Source organism: Schistocerca gregaria, chromosome X (genome assembly GCF_023897955.1).
Source record: "Schistocerca gregaria isolate iqSchGreg1 chromosome X, iqSchGreg1.2, whole genome shotgun sequence".
Classification (NCBI taxonomy): Eukaryota; Metazoa; Arthropoda; class Insecta; order Orthoptera; family Acrididae; genus Schistocerca; species Schistocerca gregaria.
The window spans coordinates 574,632,811-574,656,714 of record NC_064931.1 but is presented as its reverse complement, the minus strand read 5'-3'; the positions used below and the strand labels follow the sequence as shown (position 1 = coordinate 574,656,714).

At 38.5% G+C, this 23,904-nt stretch overlaps 1 protein-coding gene across 2 annotated transcripts in view; it reads right to left on the bottom strand.

The window, feature by feature from the left end:
- Positions 1 to 1,555: 1,555 nt before the first annotated feature.
- Positions 1,556 to 23,904, bottom strand: part of LOC126298761 (cullin-2) — a 168,831-nt gene continuing 146,482 nt past the window's right edge. For both annotated transcript variants that reach the window (XM_049990209.1, XM_049990212.1), the window contains exons 14-15: positions 13,909 to 14,124; positions 1,556 to 3,016 (exon numbers count right to left, since the gene is read on the bottom strand). In XM_049990209.1, coding sequence (XP_049846166.1) covers positions 2,885 to 3,016; positions 13,909 to 14,124 — 348 coding nt within the window. In that variant the 3' untranslated portion in view covers positions 1,556 to 2,884. The remainder of the gene's footprint in view (positions 3,017 to 13,908; positions 14,125 to 23,904) is intronic.

Genomic DNA, 23,904 nt, shown 5'->3' with positions numbered 1-23,904 from the left:
ACACACGCGAGACAGATCAGTTGTCCACAATCTTTAAAGATAGGTTCATCTGTACAATTAGATGACATATAGCCAAATTTCATACAACTGAAGCATCTCATATGGAGGGAGGGTTGGGGGCAGAGCTTACATAGGGTTTGGTTACACGTGACACCAATAAACTATAATTTGGTGGTGGGGTAGGGTGGGGTGGAGGGGTGGGGGTTGGAGGGTTGTAATGCTCGCACTTTTTTTATTGAAGTGACCTCACGCTTAACTTGTCCAGGAACTTATGTACATATATATCTCCTTGTCTAACAGGTTAGTTTTCATTTCAGTTCATAGTTTATGAGGGAAACCTACAAAGGTTATTTCTACTAGTCTGCCATGGTGCCACTCACTCTGATCAGTGGCTCTCCCTATGGACACTATCCTTTCAAAGCAATCTCCGCTGTCAAGTGTCCCAAATAGAATAGTCACTGACCCCTGCATATTAATAGGTAGGGATCAAGCTCAAACACCAAAAGTCAGTAGGCTTCCAACATATGGCTACCTAACTCCCCCCCCCCCCCTCCCACACGCACGCCCCACCCCATCTCCCATATGGACTGGCTACCGTGCTGATTATTGGGCAACTTCCTCGCATGACTCCCACTACTGAAAAATTCTGAAAATAGTGTGGAGATCAAATCACGTAAGAGGGGCATTTGTAAATGAACAGAATGGAATTTAGGACATAACTAAAAGACAAAGCACAGTAACCAAAAGGAAAAACTGGAGGTATGGCCATGTCGACATCAAGTAATGCACTAAGAGATTAAAAATGACGGAAAGAAAGTCAATGAAAAGTATTGCATGGTTCAGTGCCCTGTGATCACCATGCATGTACACATGAAAGAGTTGTAAGCCCCCTTTGGGAGAGATTTTTTGGGGGGGGGGGGGGGGGGGGGTTCAGGGAAGGAACACTAAGTCAAACAAGACAAGAGTGAGGAACAAAATCAGCCCTGTCGTTTTCAACAGAACAGTCCCAATATTTGCCTTAATTGGTTTAGGGAAACCGCAGTCCAGATGGCTCATGGAGATTTGCATCCTGATCTTTTCATTCAAGAGTCCAGAGTTTAAATCTCTATACCACCTCACTTACTGGCTGGTTAGACACACAGATGTTTAGCAATGCAGTTATGGAATGGTGGAACAGGTTGAGTGGTGTTCAGACACCGTACAACCACACTGGGAACATCAGAGTTGTACGAGAAGAGGAATAGTATAAATGTGAGGGGCAAACAAAAATCTATAAAGGACAGTAGTTGGAAGATAACAGTAATCTGTGTGCAAAATGAAGTACAAAAGGTAAGAATGCTAATCTTGAAGTCTTTGAATAAATGAAAAACAAAAACTGGAAGTAATGTAGCAACATTAACCAGAAATGAGGTATTCATCAGCTACTAAACTTATGGTCTTCAGAAGCTGTAGTGGTGGATATCTAGTGTGTTTACTTTGTCATAGCAACATAGCCATAGAGGAAGTGTGTTTCAAATAATAAAGTCAGGAAATTTTTAATATAAAAATTTAGAACTATGAAGAATATTTATTATATTTTACATTAAGACATACATTCTTTAGTACACATCAACACAACATATCAACACTGTACGAAATATTTTAAATATTTTCTTCTGCTAGACCAACAACATCCCACAATACAGTTACAGAATTCCTGGAGGGAAAATGGGGTGAACAACTGCAACTTGCATTTCCCATTCACTCTACAAAAGCAGGTAAAATATTTTTGACATCATACATTTTGCACAGTACCAGCATAGTTACAAACTAGGAAAATGGTAAATACATGCTGATTAAAAGCACCAAAATGAAGTTTAAAGTCTTATGATAGACATGTATTCTGAAAATATATTGGTAGAAGTGCAAGACAGAATGTGTAGCACTAGCAGTCTCTGCACACAGAACAGATCACCTAATACTATGATGTCAACAAAACAGACAGAAAAGTTTCTGATCTGCCCATTCTTTCATTTTATTTTGCTCTTAAATTCCTTTGGCCAAGGTTGCAAAGAACATCTTTAAGCGGAACATTGCTTCTTTTCCATACATAGTAATTTCTTTCAATTCTCTAGACACAATTTGAAATAGCTGCAGAGGTCACTCTCTACGAAGATATCGCTCATTAGATGATGATATCTCTTATTACATGAGAGATTTCAGAACTTTCATCAACAATGGCAGTAACAATAACAACTACATCACTCTCCTCCTAGAAAAACTTATTCAGAGGAATGACCTTACATATACACCCATTTCCCCTCCTCACTCACATCCAGACAACACACCATCCCCCTCCCTTCCAGGTTTCTCTCAACCCACACAAATATGTGTGAACCCAAGTCTCCTCTCTCTCTCTCTCTCTCTCTCTCTCTCTCTCTCTCTCTCTCTCTCACACACACACACACACACACACACACACACACACACACACACACACACACACACACACACAGGAGAGAGAGAGAGAGAGAGAGAGAGAGAGAGAGAGAGAGAGAGAGAGAGAGAGAGGGGGGGGGGGGGGGAGATCCCTCCCAAACAACAGTCTTAATTTAATCCTGTACAGCAACTACATACTTCACAACAGTTATCAAAAGCCACAAAGCATAATTGCATTCACACTGTAAGCAACATCAAAACACTGCTGGAATACAAGTGGCTCAACAAGTTCAATGCAAACACAATCAGAATTGCAAAAGAAACACAATTACAATGAAAATTATGTTTACACTTTCAATCACTCTCTCAAGTTTAGTAAATAACTGTAGTCGTAGTAATCATTCATATATTCAAAATCAAGGAAAATGCTTTTGCATCCTTAAGAGTCATCTTGAGAGTCACATTTTTACGCCACATAGCTGTACTCATCTGGTGAATGTGGAGTACGTTCAATATACTGCTTGTCAATTAAGGCTTCTATACATTTTTTGATAAGATTTATTGTTGGTGCAAACGAAGCTTTTGACTGCCTCAATACCTAGAGAAATAAGGAAAACAAATTACAATAAGGAGTAAACATTGCTCTAACAGCTAGAGAGATGTGTGTGTGTGTGTGTGTGTGTGTGTGTGTGTGTGTGTGTGGACGGACACACACACACACACACACACACACACAGAGAGAGAGAGAGAGAGAGAGAGAGAGAGAGAGAGAGAGCACAACCAGACACTGTTCTGATAATGAAAATTCTTTTACTCAAGACAGAATACCTGACATGTTATTCCTTTGCTAAAGATTAAAACCGAGTTTTGGACCAGGCATTTGCCTTTTAATGGTGGTGCTTTTCCTCCCATAAATGCTTTAAACTACTAATGGCTCATCTACACAGCTTCAAAATTCCACAGAGGTCATCCTGCAATGCTACAAGACTAGCACTGAACACATGACTGATGCAGTGGAGAGTCTAACTTGGTTGTAATGGAGATGAGATTTTTTAAATCTTGGTGGAATAAACACGTTACAGTTAAGGCTGTGGGCCAAGGCAGGGCTCAAACACAGGTGTCTCCATTTATGGACAATATTCTTTCAAGTGAGCCTGAGCTGCCATTTTTAACTGACCCTGAAAGGAAAGTGTGTTCACTTTATAGTTCAAAATCACCGTGGGGAGGGGGAGGCAGAAAATCAGGGCATATTTAGCTGGTAATGGTTTTTTCCACAGCATTAAAACTCATTAAAAATTAGTTATTTGAAAACTTATGACAGATGTCAAACATATTAACATGTGAACTGTGGCAGAAATGTCCTCTGCAGAATGCATGCAAACATCACATTAATACCTTATCCATAGTGCACTTGTGAAAAACCGTGACCACAGAATTGAAACAAATAAAATAAACTATACTGTGTTCATCATAAGAATAAATCTAATGTAAACATTACATCATGAATTCGTCCATGTTTACTGAAATCTCATTGGATTTCATTACACATGGGATGGAAGCCAAGCTGCCTCATGTACAGTCAAGTAGAATAAAAGTTATACATTTTATGCTGTGTATTATGCACACATTGACTGAGCAATAATATGGGACAACTGCTTCACCAGGGCATTTAATTTTAACAGCACAGGCCAGCCCACTGGTCCAAGTAACCTGCAGTGATGTGAGCAGTTGCAGTTAATGCATAAAGTGAGATGAGTAGAGAGACAATATAGTTTTGACTATCATTTAATTCTTAAAAAAAGAATGGAATCATATTTGGCAAAACTCCAGAAATACAACACACATCTTAGGTAACCACACGTAAAACATAATGTGCTCTCGTTCTTAGCCAACTTAGTATTGTAATTAAACATAAGAGTGATGAAAATTCCCAACTTAAGCCCAAGAGTAATTTTTTTGTGTGAGCTATGTCTGACTCATGCAGGGATTTCAACATATAGTTAAATATTGAAGCCACTAAAAGTATTGAGCTTTGTTGGCTTCCTCGGCATGATAAGTACTGATAATTTCTTCAGGTTTGCTGCTGAACTCCTTCCGTATCCGAATCCAAGAAATACATTTTAGTACTGGAACTGTCATCTGCAATGTTGATAACGAGTCCATCAACAACACAATCCACGAAGCCATCCACACGCCACATTTTCTCCTCCACTTTTATGACACCGTGCATTAATTCCAGTATGACTGGCAGCTTAAATGTCTTGTTATTTCTTGTGACACATCCCTTAACTTATCTCCACGTCAGTTCTGTTGGGTTCACATTGCAGTGGTACAGTGTCAAATGTAAAACTGTAGCATTTGTATATAGTGTGCTCAATACTGTGAAAATTGTTTTCCGTGTTTCTATGAAGCTTATCACTTTGACTCGTGTGAGACCACATATGTGGTATAAACCACTGGACACAGCCAAAATAAAGAGTATCCAATTTTTCATTTTTGTCCTAAAAATTTAATTTGTTATATTTTCTTAATGTAAACAACCTTTATTACAAATCTTTTATAAAATATCCATAATTATGAATTCGTATTTGGAATGAAAACTGGAATTTTGCATGCAGTATGTAATTATAAACAAGGAGACAGGCACTTTTCATAAAAAAAAAAAGATCAGACCTGTGCTAATTAGCACATTTGATGAATTTTACATTTAAAAGATGTAGGTATCAAAAAAAGTGAGGTTTGAGCTAATGACCCATTAATAGATTTGAACCAATGATCCACTGAATTACCAGATTACGATTCTACAACATTACTGACCCAGCTATACATGCCTTTGATGAAGAAGCCTTAATTTCAATAAATAAAGTCCTCAGAATACTTCAAAGCCGATTTTTTCTGTATACTTGTGAAAGACACTAAGAACAATCTGTTTCTTGCCACTTTTTTGTGACATTAAACACATGCATTTCACTATGGAGCAGGAAGTAGTGTCAGCCATTTTCGCACTACATACTAACAGCGAGGCAATCGGAGCCCAACAGTACAGAGATTGTGAATGTACACAATTTTTGAAATAAAAACTATGTAGTTACAGTATGATTAAGAAAAACATTGATGGCTGTTAATACATTAGAATATCTTAAAGTTTTGCTTACAGTAACATAGTAATAAGATATGTAATACGTAAGTGGAGCCTCCTTCCAAGTGAGTAACACCACCAGTGTATGAGTGCTATGGCTACTGACAAATCACCATGTTTGTACTTTTTATTCTTATGATGAACAAAGTATATAACTAATGAGTGCTTGCGATTTATTTTGAGGGCTAATAGCACAAAACCTACTTTGACCTCTGTAGTTTATTTTCAGTTATAGCATATTTAATGCAAAAACATTGCTAAATTTATGCAGCTATTCCACTTTTACCTCTTTGTGTATGACAAATAATATGAATAGAGAGGTGCTATTACACCCACAATGCCTATCCAGAATATGGAGCTCAGTGAGGTGTCCTATAGAAACCTTGCGAAATGTCATTTTACCATTTAATCTTCTAAAGACTCTGAAAAGATACATCACCAACTGTATCCTTCTCAATTTCATAATACGATTTTTAATTGGTCACATAAGAATACAGATATTAACAAGTTGTTTTTACAACAGCAGTGCCAAAGTGCATGCGAAATGCTGATGTTCCACACAAAAGCCAGACATTTGGTATTTCATGCACTTCATATCTTATGTCCACCTTTTCTACTGTCAAGGATACAACTGTAATTATCTAACAGTAAACTGAAAGTAACCATACTTGCATGCTTCATTGAGTTCCTGATTACAAGCAATCAGTAAAGGTGTCATTACACTTCTTCATTTGCATCATCATTTTTGTCGTTAACTCTGCTGAAGTACCACAATTCCATGTACTCTTCATCACAGATGGAATACACACAAATATGTAAATGTGAAACAATACAGTAAAACTTCATTTATACGTCTTTCACTTACACGTTTTTCATACTTACACTTTTTTTTCGTGTCCTGGCGAAATATCCAAAGTGTTCACAAGTTATGATGGAGTGTTTCAGAGTGGGTTGCGGGGAAATGGATTGGTAAGGCCGATATTAGACTATAATAAAATTTTATAGTGTAATAAGGAACTTTGTCAAAGCTAGGCATTGGCCAAATTTTCTTTCATCACATATAACACTTTTAGATTAAAACTGAAGAAACTGCAAAAAGGTGGGAATTTAAGGAGATGGGACCTGGATAAATTGACTAAACCAGAGGTTGTACAGAGTTTCAGGGAGAGCACAAGGGAACAATTGACAAGAATGGGGGAAAGAAATACAGTAGAAGAAGAATGGGTAGCTTTGAGGGATGAAGTAGTGAAGGCAGCAGAGGATCAAGTAGGTACAAAGATGAGGGCTAGTAGAAATCCTTGGGTAACAGAAGAAATATTGAATTTAATTGATGAAAGGAGAAAATATAAAAATCCAGTAAATGTAGCAGGCAAAAAGGAATATAAACGTCTCAAAAATGAGATCGACAGGAAGTACAAAGTGGCTAAGCAGGGATGGCTAGAGGACAAATGTAAGGATGTAGAGGCTTATCTCACTAGGGGTAAGATAGATACTGCCTACAGGAAAATTAAAGAGACCTTTGGAGAAAAGACAGCCATTTGTATGAATATCAAGAGCTCAGATGGGAACACAGTTCTAAGTTTGGACAAGAAGAGAATAGCAGCTTTCGAAATGTGGTGCTACAGAAGAATGCTGAAGATTATATGGGTAGATCACATAACTAATGAGGAAGTATTTAATAGGATTGGGGAGAAGAGAAGTTTGTGGTACAACTTGACTAGAAGAAGGGATCGGTTGGTAGGACATGTTCTGAGGCATCAAGGGATCACCAGTTTAGTATTGGAGGTCAGTGTGGAGGGTAAAAATTATAGAGGGAGACCAAGAGATGAATACACTAAACAGAAGGATGTAGGCTGCAGTAGGAACTGGGAGATGAAGAAGCTTGCACAGGATAGAGTAGCATGGAGAACTGCATCAAACCAGTCTCAGGACTGAAGACCACCACCACAACAACAACAACAACAACAACAACGTAACACCTTGACGTAAGCCTAGTTTACATGCAGACGCACATGACTAAGGGGTGTACCCTCTGCCGTGGACGAAGTTCTAGCGCTACTGAGGCGCTTCTCCTTCTTATATGGTGTGTGGGATTACGTGACGGTTGTGGTTGACACTTGACTTTGTGGTTTACACGACACAAGGTTGTAGGCCATTTCACCACCGGTCACTGCGTATGCGCGCCGCGCATCTCGTTGGCGAAACTAAACACTTTTGGCGTGTTCCAACTATGGCGGTACTAGTTGCATGAGTTTTTAGGTTATGTGTGTTTGTAGACTGTAGACAAATTGAAATATGAAGTGAGGAACTGAGAATAATTTTCGCTTTTTGGATATCTATGCTCCGATAGGTGTCTGTGAGATTTCAGTGATGCTGATTACCAAAATATGCAACATATTGCAGTACCAAAATATGCCGCCGAGGCCATCATGTGCAATCATAACATAGATGGTTTGACAATATCTTAGCTGCAGTGCAAAATTTATTGAGTTAGGAGCACATATACAACTGAATTAAGAAAAATACAAGCAAGTGTACTTCTAGCTGTGGCAATGCTCTCGTCTACAATATTAATATCCCATCATTCGAGTTGGCCAGCTCTATGTTAAGGAATATTGTTGACAGGAGGGAAGGCTATACAAATTCAACAAGCTGCATTCTTTATTCAATATTCATCTATTTAAAATGTCGCTGCAGTGCTCTCCATTCACGTATGTTAGAATTTTGAAATATTGCCACTGCACGGATCTATCTTCTTAATGCAGCCTGCTTCAAATAATTATTGGTGTTAATGAAATAACGTCATCGCCAACTAGAAACGTATCTTATAGCATGCCGAGTATTCTCGATTGTACTGCACGTAATATGATATGTAATTTCAGTTCTGGCGACAGTACTTAATGGATTACAGTACCTTTATTTCTTATTGCATAATTAACTCTATTTAGAACAAATGTGAACAGTTCTGGTGACATTCTAAGATAATTAAAAGAACTTCTGGGATCTTCCATTATAAATTATTTCAGCAGTGATGCTGATCAACCGAGCTGACGTCTTTCCTTCATCCAGTCACAAATCGAAACACGTTTCTTATTTTTTTTCTTAAGCACCGATTCTACGCAACAAGCTTTAACTCCATCACTCTTGCGACGTGCAGCTGCCAAAACTTTTATTTCAGACACGACTCAGGGATCGACAAAACTGAAGTGCATACCGGTGTCACCGAGTCCACACACACACACACACACACACACACACACACACACACACACGAAACCACTAGCGTGAAACTCATTCCACGCAACGAGTGGCGCAACCCAATGTCGTCGTGTAAGCTAGGATTTATATTTGATCAAAGGAAGCGTTCGTCTTACATTTACTGCATGGAGAAATCAACTGCTTGGAGCGCTAGCATCACTGCAGCTGTCTGACACACAATGTTTATCAATATGACTCTCAAATTTACATGGTGCGTCGTATCTATAAAGAAATTGATAGAAATATTCGAGGCAGATGAAGCACTGTATAGCTTACGACATCCAGAATACAAAAACAGAATAAAAAGTGAGAGTTATAAAAATAAATAAATTCGGATGCTATTAGCCATGAAGTACAGCCGGGGTATACCCCTGAGAATATAAAGGAGAAAATCTACAACTTCTGTGGAAATAAAAAAATTTCATGACTGCAGTACGTACTAAATTTATTTGCCTTCACATATTCCTCCTTCAGTACATTATAAATAGCTTGAAATGTTTCTGGTATTATTTTCATCAATGTGCACTGCAGTATTAGAACAGTCTAACATAACAGTCGCGACACTTCGCCTCAATTTTGTTGCGAACCGCACCAGCAGCGCCCCAAGCGGCCAGTAACTTACAATTATGAGTTTGGCGCGATCGTGAAAGCGAATAGTGGTTGTTCCTTTTGATTTCTACAATGGTTTCTACAAGCGGGAGCATTTGTAGCGCAATAAATTGCAGCAACAACAGGAGGAAGACACCACAGCTGTCTTTTTTTGTTTTTTAGGTTTCTTAAGGATCCTGAGAGGTATATACCATCATGTTACTAAACTGTATCGTCAGGGTTCACTTGCAAACTACATGTGTATTAAAGATTAATGTTTCGTTTTAGGAGCAGATAATGGCTAAATCTCCAAGATTGGCGGTCTTTTACAAAAGCTCGAAATTTAGCTCTGACTTCAATGTGAGATGCTTATAACAGTTTCCACAACGAAACTTTGTCTCAAAACCTAGCAGAAAATCCAAAGAGATTCTGGGCGTATGTGAAGTATGTTAGCGACAAGAAACTATCAATGCCTTCTCTGCGCGACAGCAATGGAGATACTATCAAAGACAGTGCTGCCAAAGCAGAGTTACTAAACACAGCCTTCCGAAATGACTTCAGAAAAGACGACGAAGTAAATATTCCAGAATTTGAATCGAGAACAGCTGCCAACATGAGTAACATAGAAGTAAATATCCTTGGAGCAGTGAAGCAACGTAAATCATTTAATAAAAGTCCATACTGTATACCGATTAGGTTCTTTCAGAGTATGCTGATGAATTAGCTCCATACTTAACAATCATACTCGACGAAAGATCCGAATCCAAAGACTGGAAAGTTGCACAGGTCACACCAATGTTCAAGAAAGGTAGTAGGAGCAATCCACTAAATTACAGGCCCATATCGTTAACGTCGATATTCAGCAGAATTTTGGAACATATATCACGTTCAAACATTATTAATTACCATGAAGAAAACTGTCTATTGTCACGTTTCCCGCAAAATACACTAGTAACAAGAAATCATGGATTATGACACGACAAAAGTTTTCGAAAGCTGGCTTCGAAGTGTCGATGCGAAAATAGGTGCAGCAGGCCGGAAGATTTTATTGCTCGTAGACAGGTGTGCACCACATCTTCCCCTTACTTTCTATTTGAGAAATGTGACCGTAGAATTCTTTCTAGCGAATTGCACGAGTGAGCTTCAGCCACTTGACCTTGGAGTAATACATAATTTCAAGTTGTTGCATTATCGCAAAATGCTTGTGCAGCATGTCATCAGGTGTGTAAATATTGAAAAAATGGAAGACATGAAAATAAACATTTTATGGGTAAGATTTTTCCTTGCTATTTATTTCATGTTGTGCTACCGGAGCCAAAGAACACTTCGAAAAATTATTAATGAAATTGTTTCTTCTGATAGGCAGTGCACTACAATGCAGCTGCATGGCATAGAGTTTCAGATGATACCATTCGGAACAGTTTCCGAAAAGCCGGATTGGAAATGAAGTCCACAATCATGGTGGAAATGATCGTACTGATGATCCTACACCTAATGGCGAGGAATGGAATCAACTTGAAGAGCAGGCATCATTTGAGGATTACGTGAACGTTGAAGAAAACCTCGTCACTACAGAACCCACGACTATCACTGGGATAGTTCAATGTGCATTCGGGACCTGGACAAGGAAGAAACTGATGATGAGTATGATACAGAAGAGCCTCAGCATTCCTCCATAACATTTAACGATGCAGTAAATGCGTTAGAAATAATTGAACAATTTGTGATGTGCCAAAATGTTTCTGACGAAATAATGACAGTTTACCCGTTTTGAGGCGTTAAATAAAATAAAATAAAATATTACGGACCTTTTTTTTTATGAACTGATGTTTTCTTCTGTGTAGAGGTTTACATTTGTCTTTATATCTCTGTAAAGTATGGTACCTAGTATGCCTCTCTCTCCATTTTACTTTATTTAGTGGAAGAGTGGACATACTTTAATTGCTGTTCTCTGTCAATACACTGTGGTGCTGGGCAGAAGTTTAGCGCTCCTCCTCATTATTATGGTGAGCCACTGTTTTTGTGTGGATGAAGAATTACTGAATTATGTGAATATGTGAACAGTTTACGAGAAGAAAATTCAGGAGGAGAAGATATTTTTGAATGTTGGGTGATAAAAGAGTATAAAGGAGGCACAGAATATTAATCCAACAAAACCGAACAAGGCAAATCATCAGAGTCGGAATATGAATATTCTGTATAACAACACACAAATAACCCAGTATAGAAAAGTGTGGACTCAAATTGCACCAGGGCATGCACGTGGAAGATTAGGGTGCCACAACATGTTGTTAGAAATTCCTGGGCCACATGTAATGCTACAAAACTTATAGTCGCAGGCAGTTACTTGAGGGCATGGCGAGTGCTGACAGACAATAAAACTTTACAGAAATTAGAGTCTGAGAACTTCTCCAGGATGATACATGGGTACTTGATATTGCCCAATTAGAAGCTGCCTTAGCTATAATGTATGCACGTGGAGCGTATGGAGGAAAGAATTTCCTCCTGAAACTTCTGTGGTGTCAAGTGTGGGGGCTGACATTTTTTTCTCGAACTGTAAGACGAAATAAGTTCATAGAAGTCATGTGAGTTTTTAAGATTTCATGACAAGCAGATTCGTGCCAAAAGACGCCAGACTGATGACTTCAGCACCTACCCCAGTCTTGAATTCATTTGTAGGTAACTGGATTCTGTACTATAAACCAGGTGCATTTATAACCGTAGCTCTATCGATGCAAAGCTCTGAGCTGCTATATATAATACATAAGTAATAAACCAAACAAATTTGGTCTGTAGTTCTGGGTTCCAGCCGATGCCAGTAGTAAATATGTGGCAAATGGGTTTCCTTACTTCGGTAAAAAAAAAAGTGAAAGATTCAGTAGCATACCTGTTACTGAGCATGTTGTTGCATGCCTTATGCAACCTTACACTTCAAAAGGAAGAAATGTAACACGTTACAGTTTCTCCATAGCCCAAAATATATTGCAGAGCAGCTGAAGTCGGAGGGATCTTTATATGATACTATTTCATACAAATCTGGCGATGCAACAATTACTTCCTATCAGGGGAAGACCAAGAAAAATGTTCTTCTATTGAGCACAATGCACCAGTCAGTTGCAGTGGATGAACAACCACAGAAGAAACTGCCTGAAACTACAATACCACTAAATTTGGAGTTGATATTCTGGACCAGATATCTCATCTGTACATTGTCAAGTTTGGCTGCCACAGATGGTCTATGCACATGTTTTTCAATGTCCTTGACTGTGCTGGAATCAATGCCTGGATCCTTTACAGAAAGACAACATTAGAAGTTGGCTGGTGAATGTTTCTTTCCAAATTAGCAGAACAACTCTGCTCTGCATATGTACAATCAAGGAAATGACCTGTGCATACATTCACCGTGACCACTGAAATATGTAAGGTGCCGGTACGAAAGACCTGCCAGATAGGAGGATGCAAAAGTTCAATCAAAACTAAAAATCTGTGTGTGCAGTGCAAGAAATTCGTATGTGGTCCATGTGCTGGAAGTGGTGTAAGTGGTCAGTACATGTGGACAACCTTTTATTGACAAAGATAGTGGCTTTGTTTGAAAAGATGTCATACAGAGATGAAAATGTTATTTTTTTGTTATTGCTACAGCAATTTGTGTCAATTTTTCTTTATTGTTCGTACTACATGTATGTTTATGATATGTTTGGAGCTTTGACTGAGTATGAGACATGCAGATGAAGTATGTTACTGTAAAACTGTATGCTTATTCACATTTGTAAGTTTAGTTAAACATGATTTTGTATTTACAATGTATTTCTTACTTCAATCATTTTTATTAAGTAAATACACTTTCTACTAGAAATTTTTAAGCATAACACATTTGTACAATAGGGTAATGCACTACTGACCCATAAAGACACCGTACTGAAGCAAATTAAAAAGTAAAACTGAAAATAAAGAAGAAAAACTTCACCGGTCAAAATGACCGGTAGCGGTCCTTCTAGGTAGTTCGCTAATGCCGGTCCTCCTAGTGCTAATCAAGCTACTTTGGGGAAATAAATTACCTCCTATGTGTATACCACATCAACACATGTCTGTCTCACAAATTATGATGACTACTGAACTTTATGTAACACAGAATGTTGACAACAGACCAATATTTTGACATCTGCAATATGCATACAGCAAGTATTTTGTGGCTTCTCACAAAATCAAATTTATAAACACTATGCATGCTAACTCTTCCTACAATGTATCACTGCCAAATGAGCCTTACTCACACCATTATCACTGTTATTCCAGTTGACCTCTCCTACCTTTTACGTAACTTTTTCCCCCTCATGCTTCATTGTGCTAATCAACTATTTGCCTTCTGTTCTCCCTTTAGCCTTCTTGCCTTTGCACCTCTTGATCTCTTCCTCTTCATATGCCAAGAATGCACTAGGCTGACAAATTTACAGGAAAACAGAATTGAAATACTGGAGAAATGATCATTTATTTTATAGACATACCTCCTGAATCAGACAATTGTGCTTAAGTACTTTCCGGCTTTTCATAATCCTCACAATTGCTGCCTGTAAGTAAAGTTTTCTGTCCTCATCCACAGCAGATATGGTTTGTTCTATTTCTTGTGGGGATTCTTTATGGGCGATAGTAGTAATTCTGAATTTTGTCCTTTTGTTTGTGTACTCTTTATTAAGACGCAACACAGTATCTGGTCCTAGAGCCTACAAAAGAGAAACAAAAACATTTTTACAAGGAATTATTTACAGTACCTATAACAACTTGAAGATTATAATAATAAAGTTACAATGTAACAGAACTGTTAAAAACTAAAGGCTGGTCGTGTTTACTTACTAACACAAATTTGAAATTAGTGCAGAAAAGATTCTAGAATGTTCATTCTTTATGTATCCACAGCTTCCAAGACTCTCCAGTATGACTTGTCCACTATAAAAATGACATTCTTCCTGTTTAGTAAGAACCTTTTCTTTAACATCAGTATATCTCTCTCTCTCTCTCTCTCTCTCTCTCTCTCTCTCTCTCACACACACACACACACACACACACACACACACACACACACACACTTCTGAATTGGCCACTTTCAGTCATGAGAGTGAATTTGAGTGGAATGTGTGGAATCTATTTAAAAGTTACTTAACTTTTTTCTTTGATTAGGGTTTATAGCCTCATGGCATCAAAGCAAATTGGAGATGGAGTATTATCTCAGCTTGAAAGGAATGAACCAAAGAGAGCTGTTTATGGGTTTTTTGAAGAAACAAAACCCAAGTTTTAGGTTTTATCACACCTTGCCTGACTGCTGTCTTTTAAAATGTTATAGGGAAGTTCTTTCTTTTTTGCTTTTTTATTCATATTACTTTATGTAAAAACTATTACTAGCTCCAATCTCTTGTTTATTTTCAGTATAACACCTGATGTCAGGCATGTAAGACCCCAAAACTGGTCGTGTTTTAACTATTGAAAAACAAAAATAAAAAGAACCTGAAGTGGTATCTTTAACCTGTACTATAATGCTCAATTGCAGATGTTCCTCCAGCAGGATGGTTTGTGTTATTTATGGAATTCGCTGTAGGGAAACCATGGCTAATATAAGTAAAAATACCAGTGATATGAAGCAATCAATGTATGGCAACCTGAAAATACTTTAATTACTGAGCCTTACTTGTGTTGAATAAAAGTGAAACAGTACACCTCTCACTAACACCAATCAGCAAAACAAGTGAGCATTGTATGTGTCATTACACATACAGTTAAGTGAATATACATGTTATCTAATTATCTAATGGAAGTTCATCCCCAGAGAGAGAGAGAGAGAGAGAGAGAGAGAGAGAGAGACTGGATCATAACTAAAGGTACAAATTGGAGCAGTTGAAAGTAGACAATATGAGAAGCAAAACTACTCAGTAAATGTGAGCTGATAAATTAACAGTTAGTAAAATAATTAAAAACACATTGTTTCTATCCGCTGCTAACTTCACTGTCCATAAATGTCGACCTGACCACAAAGATGGTAATGGTTATGTCAGTAGAATTATAGTTGCCTTTAATGAACACAGATAGTCGATGATGTTTCCACTGAGCAATTTCAGAGAGTGTGGCACATGCACAATGGAAAAAAGCCACACTTTTGCTGTTACAATGAAATGAAATCTAACTGGTAGAGGTCGAGGCAGACCTGCACAACAGTCTTCAGGATTAACTAATCTAAATCTTTAAAGTGTTTTGCACAGCACTCCTGCCAACACAGTTGAAAAACTGGAACAAAGAACTGTAAATCCAACTCAACAATTTGGAAACGATCACAAGGTGTTTCGAAGAATTTATAACTGAATGCGATCAGCACAGTACTACAGTCAGATACAAGAACAAAATTCTTAACACCTGCTATTACAGGGCATGAGTGTACAGTAATTTTAACATAGGACAGTATTTACTGTTCAGTAAAAAAATTGCATTTCTGCTGAAGTATACAATAATTTTTCCAAACTATTATTATCAATCAACAGCAGCCAGTAACAACAATTTCACAATTATCTCAAATTATCCATTTGCTGGCATATTTTTTGAGATGTTTGCAGTTTGTATCATGCTTCCAACTGGGGCACTTAGTGATGATACTGCTACACAGTGGTGCAGCATAGTGTAGTGATTAGCATCACTGGCAGGCAGGCTGCGGGTTGTCAATCCAAATCCGACAGCCAGCAATTATTTGTTATTTAGTATTTTATCATTTCTGGAAGGTTCTCGAAATATCTTATGTTTGTAATGTGTGTATATTCTGGAACATTTGATGTTTAAAAAGTACCAGTATTCTACAATATTCGATGTTTGTATAAACAGCCGAATTCTCAGTCCAGGAATTCAGTTATGGTCTGGCAGTGCACTGGTGTCAGTAATAAATGTGGTTTCAGTGCCAGGTATTTTACAACATTAACAACTCTGCCTTTGGATTTGCACTTGATTATGAGTTTCGACATGACACAGTTTGACGGAGATGCTGGGTACTTCAAAACATCTACATCACCACGGCTCCAATTACGTAATTTAAAAGCTGCTGCCCCCACAAATGCCAACCAGAATACAAGCAGTACATCATTCTGAAGATTGTGTGTTCAGGAGACAGATGGGTTCCAATACCAGTAAATCAGCTGCATATCAGGCATCTATCAGTGTTTTCTATAGATACTGGTCAGGACCGACAAAATGGCTGAAAGGATTCAACTGAGTCTCCAATTACAACCAGTGCAATAATATAATGTGCTTGGCAAATGTGTACTTTTACTTGCATGGCACATCCCCGCAATGGTTTGAGAGGATGAAGAGATGTTAAATTACTAGCACAGGTTCCAAGCCGAACTGAAGAAAACATTTGGCAACAATTAGCAGCAAGGCAGCTTAGTGAAGAGTGGAAGAGCAAGTCAAGAACAGGGCACAAATGTCATGTGAAAATGTTGCAGTAGTGCATACAGAAAGCTTTGGTCCTATGCCACATCGTGAATCTGAATCTGACAGAAGCTGACAAAATCTCACACTTGATGAAAGAAATCACAGAAGACACATACCAAGGTCTTCTAGTAAAAGATGTCACAAGACAGATGAATTCATCAAGTGGTGCCAGCGAATCTACAAAAAAAGGGATGGAAGTACTATGACAGATGTGGTCCCTATACTTGTTTGTATTGTGAAATTTTGATCATCTGTGAGTTCCATGATAAACTTGTACTATTATCATCAGTTGTAGGATTAAACTTATTTGTGCTCTTAAAATTTTTGAGAACAGTAGGTCTATTCTCACAGAAAGCAATCATTCTCTAATTTCATTGTATAATTGCAAGAGAAATATGTTATTTCTGAGAATTTTCAGTTGCTTACAAAACTATGTTTTTGAAAATTTGTAAAGTTAAGAGCTATTCCATAGCAAATCAACATTTGCGATTCACAGTTACTGCCACAGAGAAGATTACCCTGAATTTTAGTGTATATAAATGCAAATAAACATACATTTTTGAGAATTCTGGGAAGTTAACATTGTCCTGCCCATAAACTAATTGTAGCATTAAATCAGAATTTATGATTTAGTTACTGTAGAAGATATTGTAACTAGTATATAGTGTTGCATTTAATTTTGCCTTTCAAGATTACATATTATCTATATTTATCGTAAATTAACTCTATTTGCAATTTTGTTAGTGACTATAATTAATCTCAAAAAGTTTCAGAAACCAGTAATTTTTAAAACAGGTTTTTCTGTTGCCTTAACTGAAATCTTATTTTGTGTATTTGCTTTGATTCTTATAGGGCATTAGTATTTTTTTTCTCAACAGATTAAGAGATGGCAGTCTTAGTTAAAATTATTTGTTCACTGTCCTGTAAAATACTGCTTCAACCACAATACAGCTCTCTATGAATGATGTTCTTAAACATGTTTGAGTTAGTTGATGTTTGTAAGCAACTGGAAATCACACTGACTACTGTCAAATGATTGGCAGCTGCTGCAAATCGGTGTGTCGGAATAGCTCTCAAGAGTCGTGTACTTGTGGTACCAAAGGTACTTCAAGTACTACCCTCTCCTGTAGTTCCTGTCTCCTCTACGGAAGAATGGGATTTGTCATAAATCATTCACTTGACTGCGAGTGGTGTGTCAACAGTAGATCTTGAAAACCTGACAGGGTAGACACGGACTAGGGAAGACTCAGGGTGTTATACCGCTACCCTTAACCAACAAGTTTGAGGTGCTGTCTTTCACTGAAACTGAGCCCGGGGACGCACTTCACCGTTTTCGGGAAACCTGTTTTTGTCCCATGTCAAGAGGAGGCAAACACTGGGCTCCAAGATTGGCAGAGAAGGTTGAGAAGATGAGCCTGAGTTTCATCGAAGCTCACAATTTGCAGCAGCGAAGCTCACAATTTGCAGCACTGTCACCAGAACTAATAGTAGCCCCCCAGTTCTGAGTTGGGTGGAAGGATTGGGGTTAAGAATTATATGGTCTCTCCCCCTACATGACTCAGCTGTGCACGAGATATCAGAGGCTGCTATCCAGATAGTTGACAGTGTGTGTGGTGCACAAAGGTGGTTTTTATTAGGTGACTCTTCGTCTAGTTCAGATAATGACAGCTGCATGAGACCCAGAAGGGTAAGCGAGAGAGCCAAACAAATGCCTCCTATAGGTGACAGTATTAAAATACCAGTAGTCAACTGCTGAAGCATTCGCTACAAAGTGCCAGAGTTTGAAGCACTACTAAAATGCTCTGAAGCTCACAGAATACTAGGTACAGAAAGATGATTATAACCTGAAGTTGACAGCAGTGACATTTTTGGGGAAAATATAGGTGTACCTGAAATGATAGGATGATGTGTCATGGAGGTGGTGTGTTTGTTGCAGTAGACAAGAAAGTTAAACCCACTGAGAGAAACTGAAGCTGAATGCAAGACTCAGTATCATGGATGGGTTGTTGTTGTTGTTGTTGTTGTTGTTGTTGTTTTCTTCAGTCCTGAGACTGGTTTGATGCAGCTATCATTGCTACTGTATCCTGTGCAAGCTTCTTCATCTCCCAGTACCTACTGCAACCTACATCCTTCTGAATCTGTTTAGTGTATTCATCTCTTGGCCTCCCTTTACGATTTTTACCCTCCACGCTGCCTCCAATACTAAATTGGTGATCCCTTGATGCCTCAGAACATGTCCTACCAACCGATCCCTTCTTCTAGTCACGTTGTGCCACAAACTTCTCTTCTCCCCAATTCTATTCAATACTTCCTCATTAGTTATGTGATCTACCCATCTAATCTTCAGCATTCTTCTGTAGCACCAATACTTCCTCATTAGTTATGTGATCTACCCATCTAATCTTCAGCATTCTTCTGTAGCACCACATTTCGAAAGCTTCTATTCTCTTCTTGTCCAAACTAGTTATCGTCCATGTTTCACTTCCATACATGGCTACACTCCATACAAATATTTTCAGAAACCACTTCCTGACACTTAAATCTATACTCGATGTTAACAAATTTCTCTTCTTCAGAAACGCTTTCCTTGCCATTGTCAGTCTATATTTTATATCCTCTCTACTTCGACCATCATCAGTTACTTTGCTCCCCAAATAGCAAAACTCCTTTACTACTTTAAGTGTCTCACTTCCTAATCTAATTCCCTCAGCATCACCTGACTTTATTTGACTACATTCCATTATCCTCGTTTTGCTTTTGTTGATATTCATCTTATATCCTCCTTTCAAGACACTATCCATTCCGTTCAACTGCTCTTCCAAGTCCTTTGCTGTCTCTGAAAGAATTACAATGTCATCGGTGAACCTCAAAGTTTTTATTTCTTCTCCATGGATTTTAATACCTACTCCAAATTTTTCTTTTGTTTCCTTCACTGCTTGCTCAATATACAGATTGAATAACATCGGGGAGAGGCTACAACCCTGTCTCACTTCCATCCCAACCACTGCTCCCCTTTCATGCCCCTCGACTCTTATAACTGCCATCTGGTTTCTGTACAAATTGTAAATAGCCTTTCGCTCCCTGTATTTTACCCTTGCCACCTTCAGAATTTGAAAGAGAGTATTCCAGTCAACATAGTCAAAAGCTTTCTCTAAGTCTACAAATGCTAGAAATGTAGGTTTGCCTTTCCTGAATCTAGCTTCTAAGATAAGTTGTAGGGTCAGTATTGCCTCACGTGTTCCAATATTTCTACGGAATCCAAGCTGATCTTCCCCAAGGTTGGTTTCTACCAGTTTTTCCATTCATCTGTAAAGAATTCACATTAGTATTTTGCAGCTGTGACTTATTAAACTGATAGTCCAGTAATTTTCACATCTGTCAACACTTGCTTTCTTTGGGATTGGGATTATTGGTTGGTTGTTTTGGGGAAGGAGACCAGACAGCGTGGTCATCGGTCTCATCGGATTAGGGAAGGATTGGTAAGGATGTCGGCCTGCCCTTTCAGAGGAACAATCCTGGCATTTGCCTGGAGTGATTTAGGGAAATCACGGAAAACCTAAGTCAGGATGCCCGGACGCAGGATTGAACCGTCGTCCTCCCGAATGCGAGTCCAGTGTCTAACCACTGCGCCACCTCGCTATGTCTTGGAATTACTATATTCTTCTTGAAGTCTGAGAGTATTTCGCCTGTTTCATACATCTTGCTCACCAGATGGTAGAGTTTTGTCAGGACTGGCTCTCCCAAGGCCGTCAGTAGTTCCAATGGAATGTTGTCTACTCCTCCCAGGGCCTTGTTTCAACTCGGGTCTTTCAGTGCTCTGTCAAACTCTTCACGCAGTATTGTATCTCCCATTTCATCTTCATCTACATCCTCTTCCATTTCCATAATATTGTCCTCAAGTACATCACCCTCGCATAGACCCTCTATATACTCCTTCCACCTTTCTCTTCTCTGCTTAGAACTGTGTTTCCATCTGAGCTCTTGATACTCATACAAGTGGTTCTCTTTTCTCCAAAGGTCTCTCTAATTTTCCTGTAGGCAGTATCGATCTTACCCCTAGTGAGATAAGCCTCTACATCCTTACATTTGTCCTCTAGCCATCCCTGCTTAGCCATTTTGCACTTCCTGTCGATCTCATTTTTGAGATATTTATATTCCTTTTTGCCTGCTTCATTTACTGCATTTTTATATTTCTCCTTTCATCAATTAAATTCAATATTTCTTCTGTTACCCAAGGATTTCTACTAGTCCTCGTCTTTTTACCTATTTGATCCTCTGTTGCCTTCACCACTTCATCTCTCAAAGCTGCCCATTCCTCTTCTACTATATTTCTTTCCCCCATTCCTGTCAATTGTTCCCTTATGCTCTCCCTGAAACTCTTTACAACCTCTGGTTTAGTCAGTTATCCAGGTGTCATCTCCTTAAATTCCCACCTTTTTGCAGTTTCTTCAGTTTTAGTCTACAGTTCATAACCAATAAATTGTGGTCAGAGGCCACATCTGCCTCTGGAAATGTCTTACAATTTAAAACCTGGTTCCCAAAACTCTGTCTTACCATTATATAATCTATCTGAAGCCTGTTAGTATCTCCATGCTTCTTCTATATATATACAACCTCCTTTTATGATTCTTGAACCAAGTGTTAGCTATGATTAAGTTGTGCTCTGTGCAAAATTCTACCAGGTGGCTTCTTCTTTCATTTCTTAGCCCCAATCCATATTCACCTACTACGTTTCCTTCTCTCCCTTTTCCTACTACCGAATTCCAGTCATCCATGACTATTAAATTTTTGTCTCCCTTCACTATCTGAATAATTTCTTTTATTTCATCACACATTTCTTCAATTTCTTCGTCATCTGCAGAGCTAGTTGGCATATAAATTTGTACTAATGTAGTAGGCATGGGCTTCGTGCCTATCTTGGCCACAATAAGGCATTCACTAAGCTGTTTGTAGTAGCTTACCAGCACTCCCTTTTTTTTTTTATTCATTATTAAACCGACTCCTGCTGTACGCCTATTTGATTTTGTATTTATAACCTTGTATTCACCTGACCAAAAGTCTTGTTCCTCCTGCCACCGAACTTCACTACTTCCTACTATATCTAACTTTAACCACTCCATTTCCTTTTTTAAATTTTCTAACCTACCTGCTCGATTAAGGGATCTGACATTACATGCTCTGATCCGCAGAACGCCAATCTTCTTTCTCCTGATAATGACGTCCTCCTGAGTAGTCCCCACCCAGAGATCCGAATACCGGGGGGGGGGGGGGGGGGGGGGGGGGGGGTTGTGGTTTATAAGATGGTAATCGGACCCTTCTATTGCCTACCAGACGCACCTCCTGACGTAAACAAAAACTTTAGAGAAAATCTCAGTTTGCTTGCATATAAGTTCCCCAATCAAACTGTAATCATTGGTGGAGACTTTAATCATTGAATAATCAATTGGGAAAACTACAGTTTTGCTAGTGGTGAATGTGACAAGGCATCCTGTGAAACATTACTGTATGCCTTCTCTGAAAACTACCTAGACCAGATGGTGCAGAATCCCATCCATGATGGACATTATTAGATCTAATGGCAACAAATAGATCTGACCTCTTTGAGGATGTTCACACAGAAACTGGTATCAGTGACCATGATGTGTTTGTGGTAACAATGATTACCATAGTATGAGTACAAAGGACAACTAAAACAAATATAAAGATATGTACATTCAGCAAACAAAATAAAAAAAGCTGTCGTTTCAAATCTCAACTAGAAACCTGAGACCTTCAGCATAGGATAGGAGCATGTGAAGGAACTACGGTTCAAGTTTAAAAGAATAGTTGATGATGCACTGGATACGTATGCACCCAGTAGAAAAGTTCATAGTGGAAGGGATCCATGGTATACAGTGACTGTAAAGGAACTTCTAAATTAATAGGTGTAAAACAAAGCATAGGACTACAGCTAGAGAGCTGCTGAATGAAACATATTTGTCAAGAGCACAGTGTGTGAAGCCTTCAATGACTATCGTGGTAGAATATAAATTGAGGGTAACAACGCAAAAGCAGAAAAGCTTAATTCCATTTTTAAATGTTCCTTTGCAAAGGGAAACTCGTGAGAAGCTCCCAATGAAAAGATGAATGAAACAAGTGTTAATGTCAGTGGTGCTGAGGAAAAGCTGAAATCATTAAAACAATACAAAGCTCCAGGGCCTAATGGAATCCCTTTCAGATTTTATACTGAATTTGTGGTTGAGTTAGCCCCTCTTCTAACTATAGTCTATTTCAGGTCCCTCTAACAAAAAACCATGTCCAGTAGTTGAGAGAAAGCATGCCACACCCCTTTATAAGAAGAGTAGTGCAAGTGATCCACAAAACTACTGTCCAATATCGTCAACATCGGTTTGTGGTAGACTCTTAGAACATATTTTGAGCTAAAACATAATGAGGTACCTCAAACATAATGATCTCCTGTATGCCAACCAACATGGATTCTGAAAACATCAATCACGTAAAACACAGTTCTCACTTTTCTCACATGACATACTGAAAGCTATGAATCAAGGCAATAAGGTAAGTGCCGTAGTTATTGATTTCCGAGAACCATTTGACTCTGTGCCACATCTATGGTTACTGACATGTAGAGTATCAATCAAAATTTGTGACTGGACTGAGGATTTTTTTAGTAGGGCGAACATAGAATGTTATCTTGGATGGAGGATCATTATCACATGTAGAAGTAACTTTGGGTGGGTCACAGGGAAGTGTGTTGGGACCCTTGCTGTTCATGTTGCATATTAATGGCCTTTGGCCTTGCGGACTATATAGACTGTAGCCTCAGGCTTTTTGCACATCATGTAGTTATCTATAATGAAGTATGACGGAAAGAAGCTGCAACAATATTCAATCAGATCTAATAAGATTTCAAAGTGGTGCGCAGACTGACAACTTGCTTCAAATGTTCAGAAACTTAAAATCATGCACTTTGCAAAAAAACTTGCATCCTCTGACTACACAATCAATGAACCACAGTTGAAAGTGGCCAACTCCTA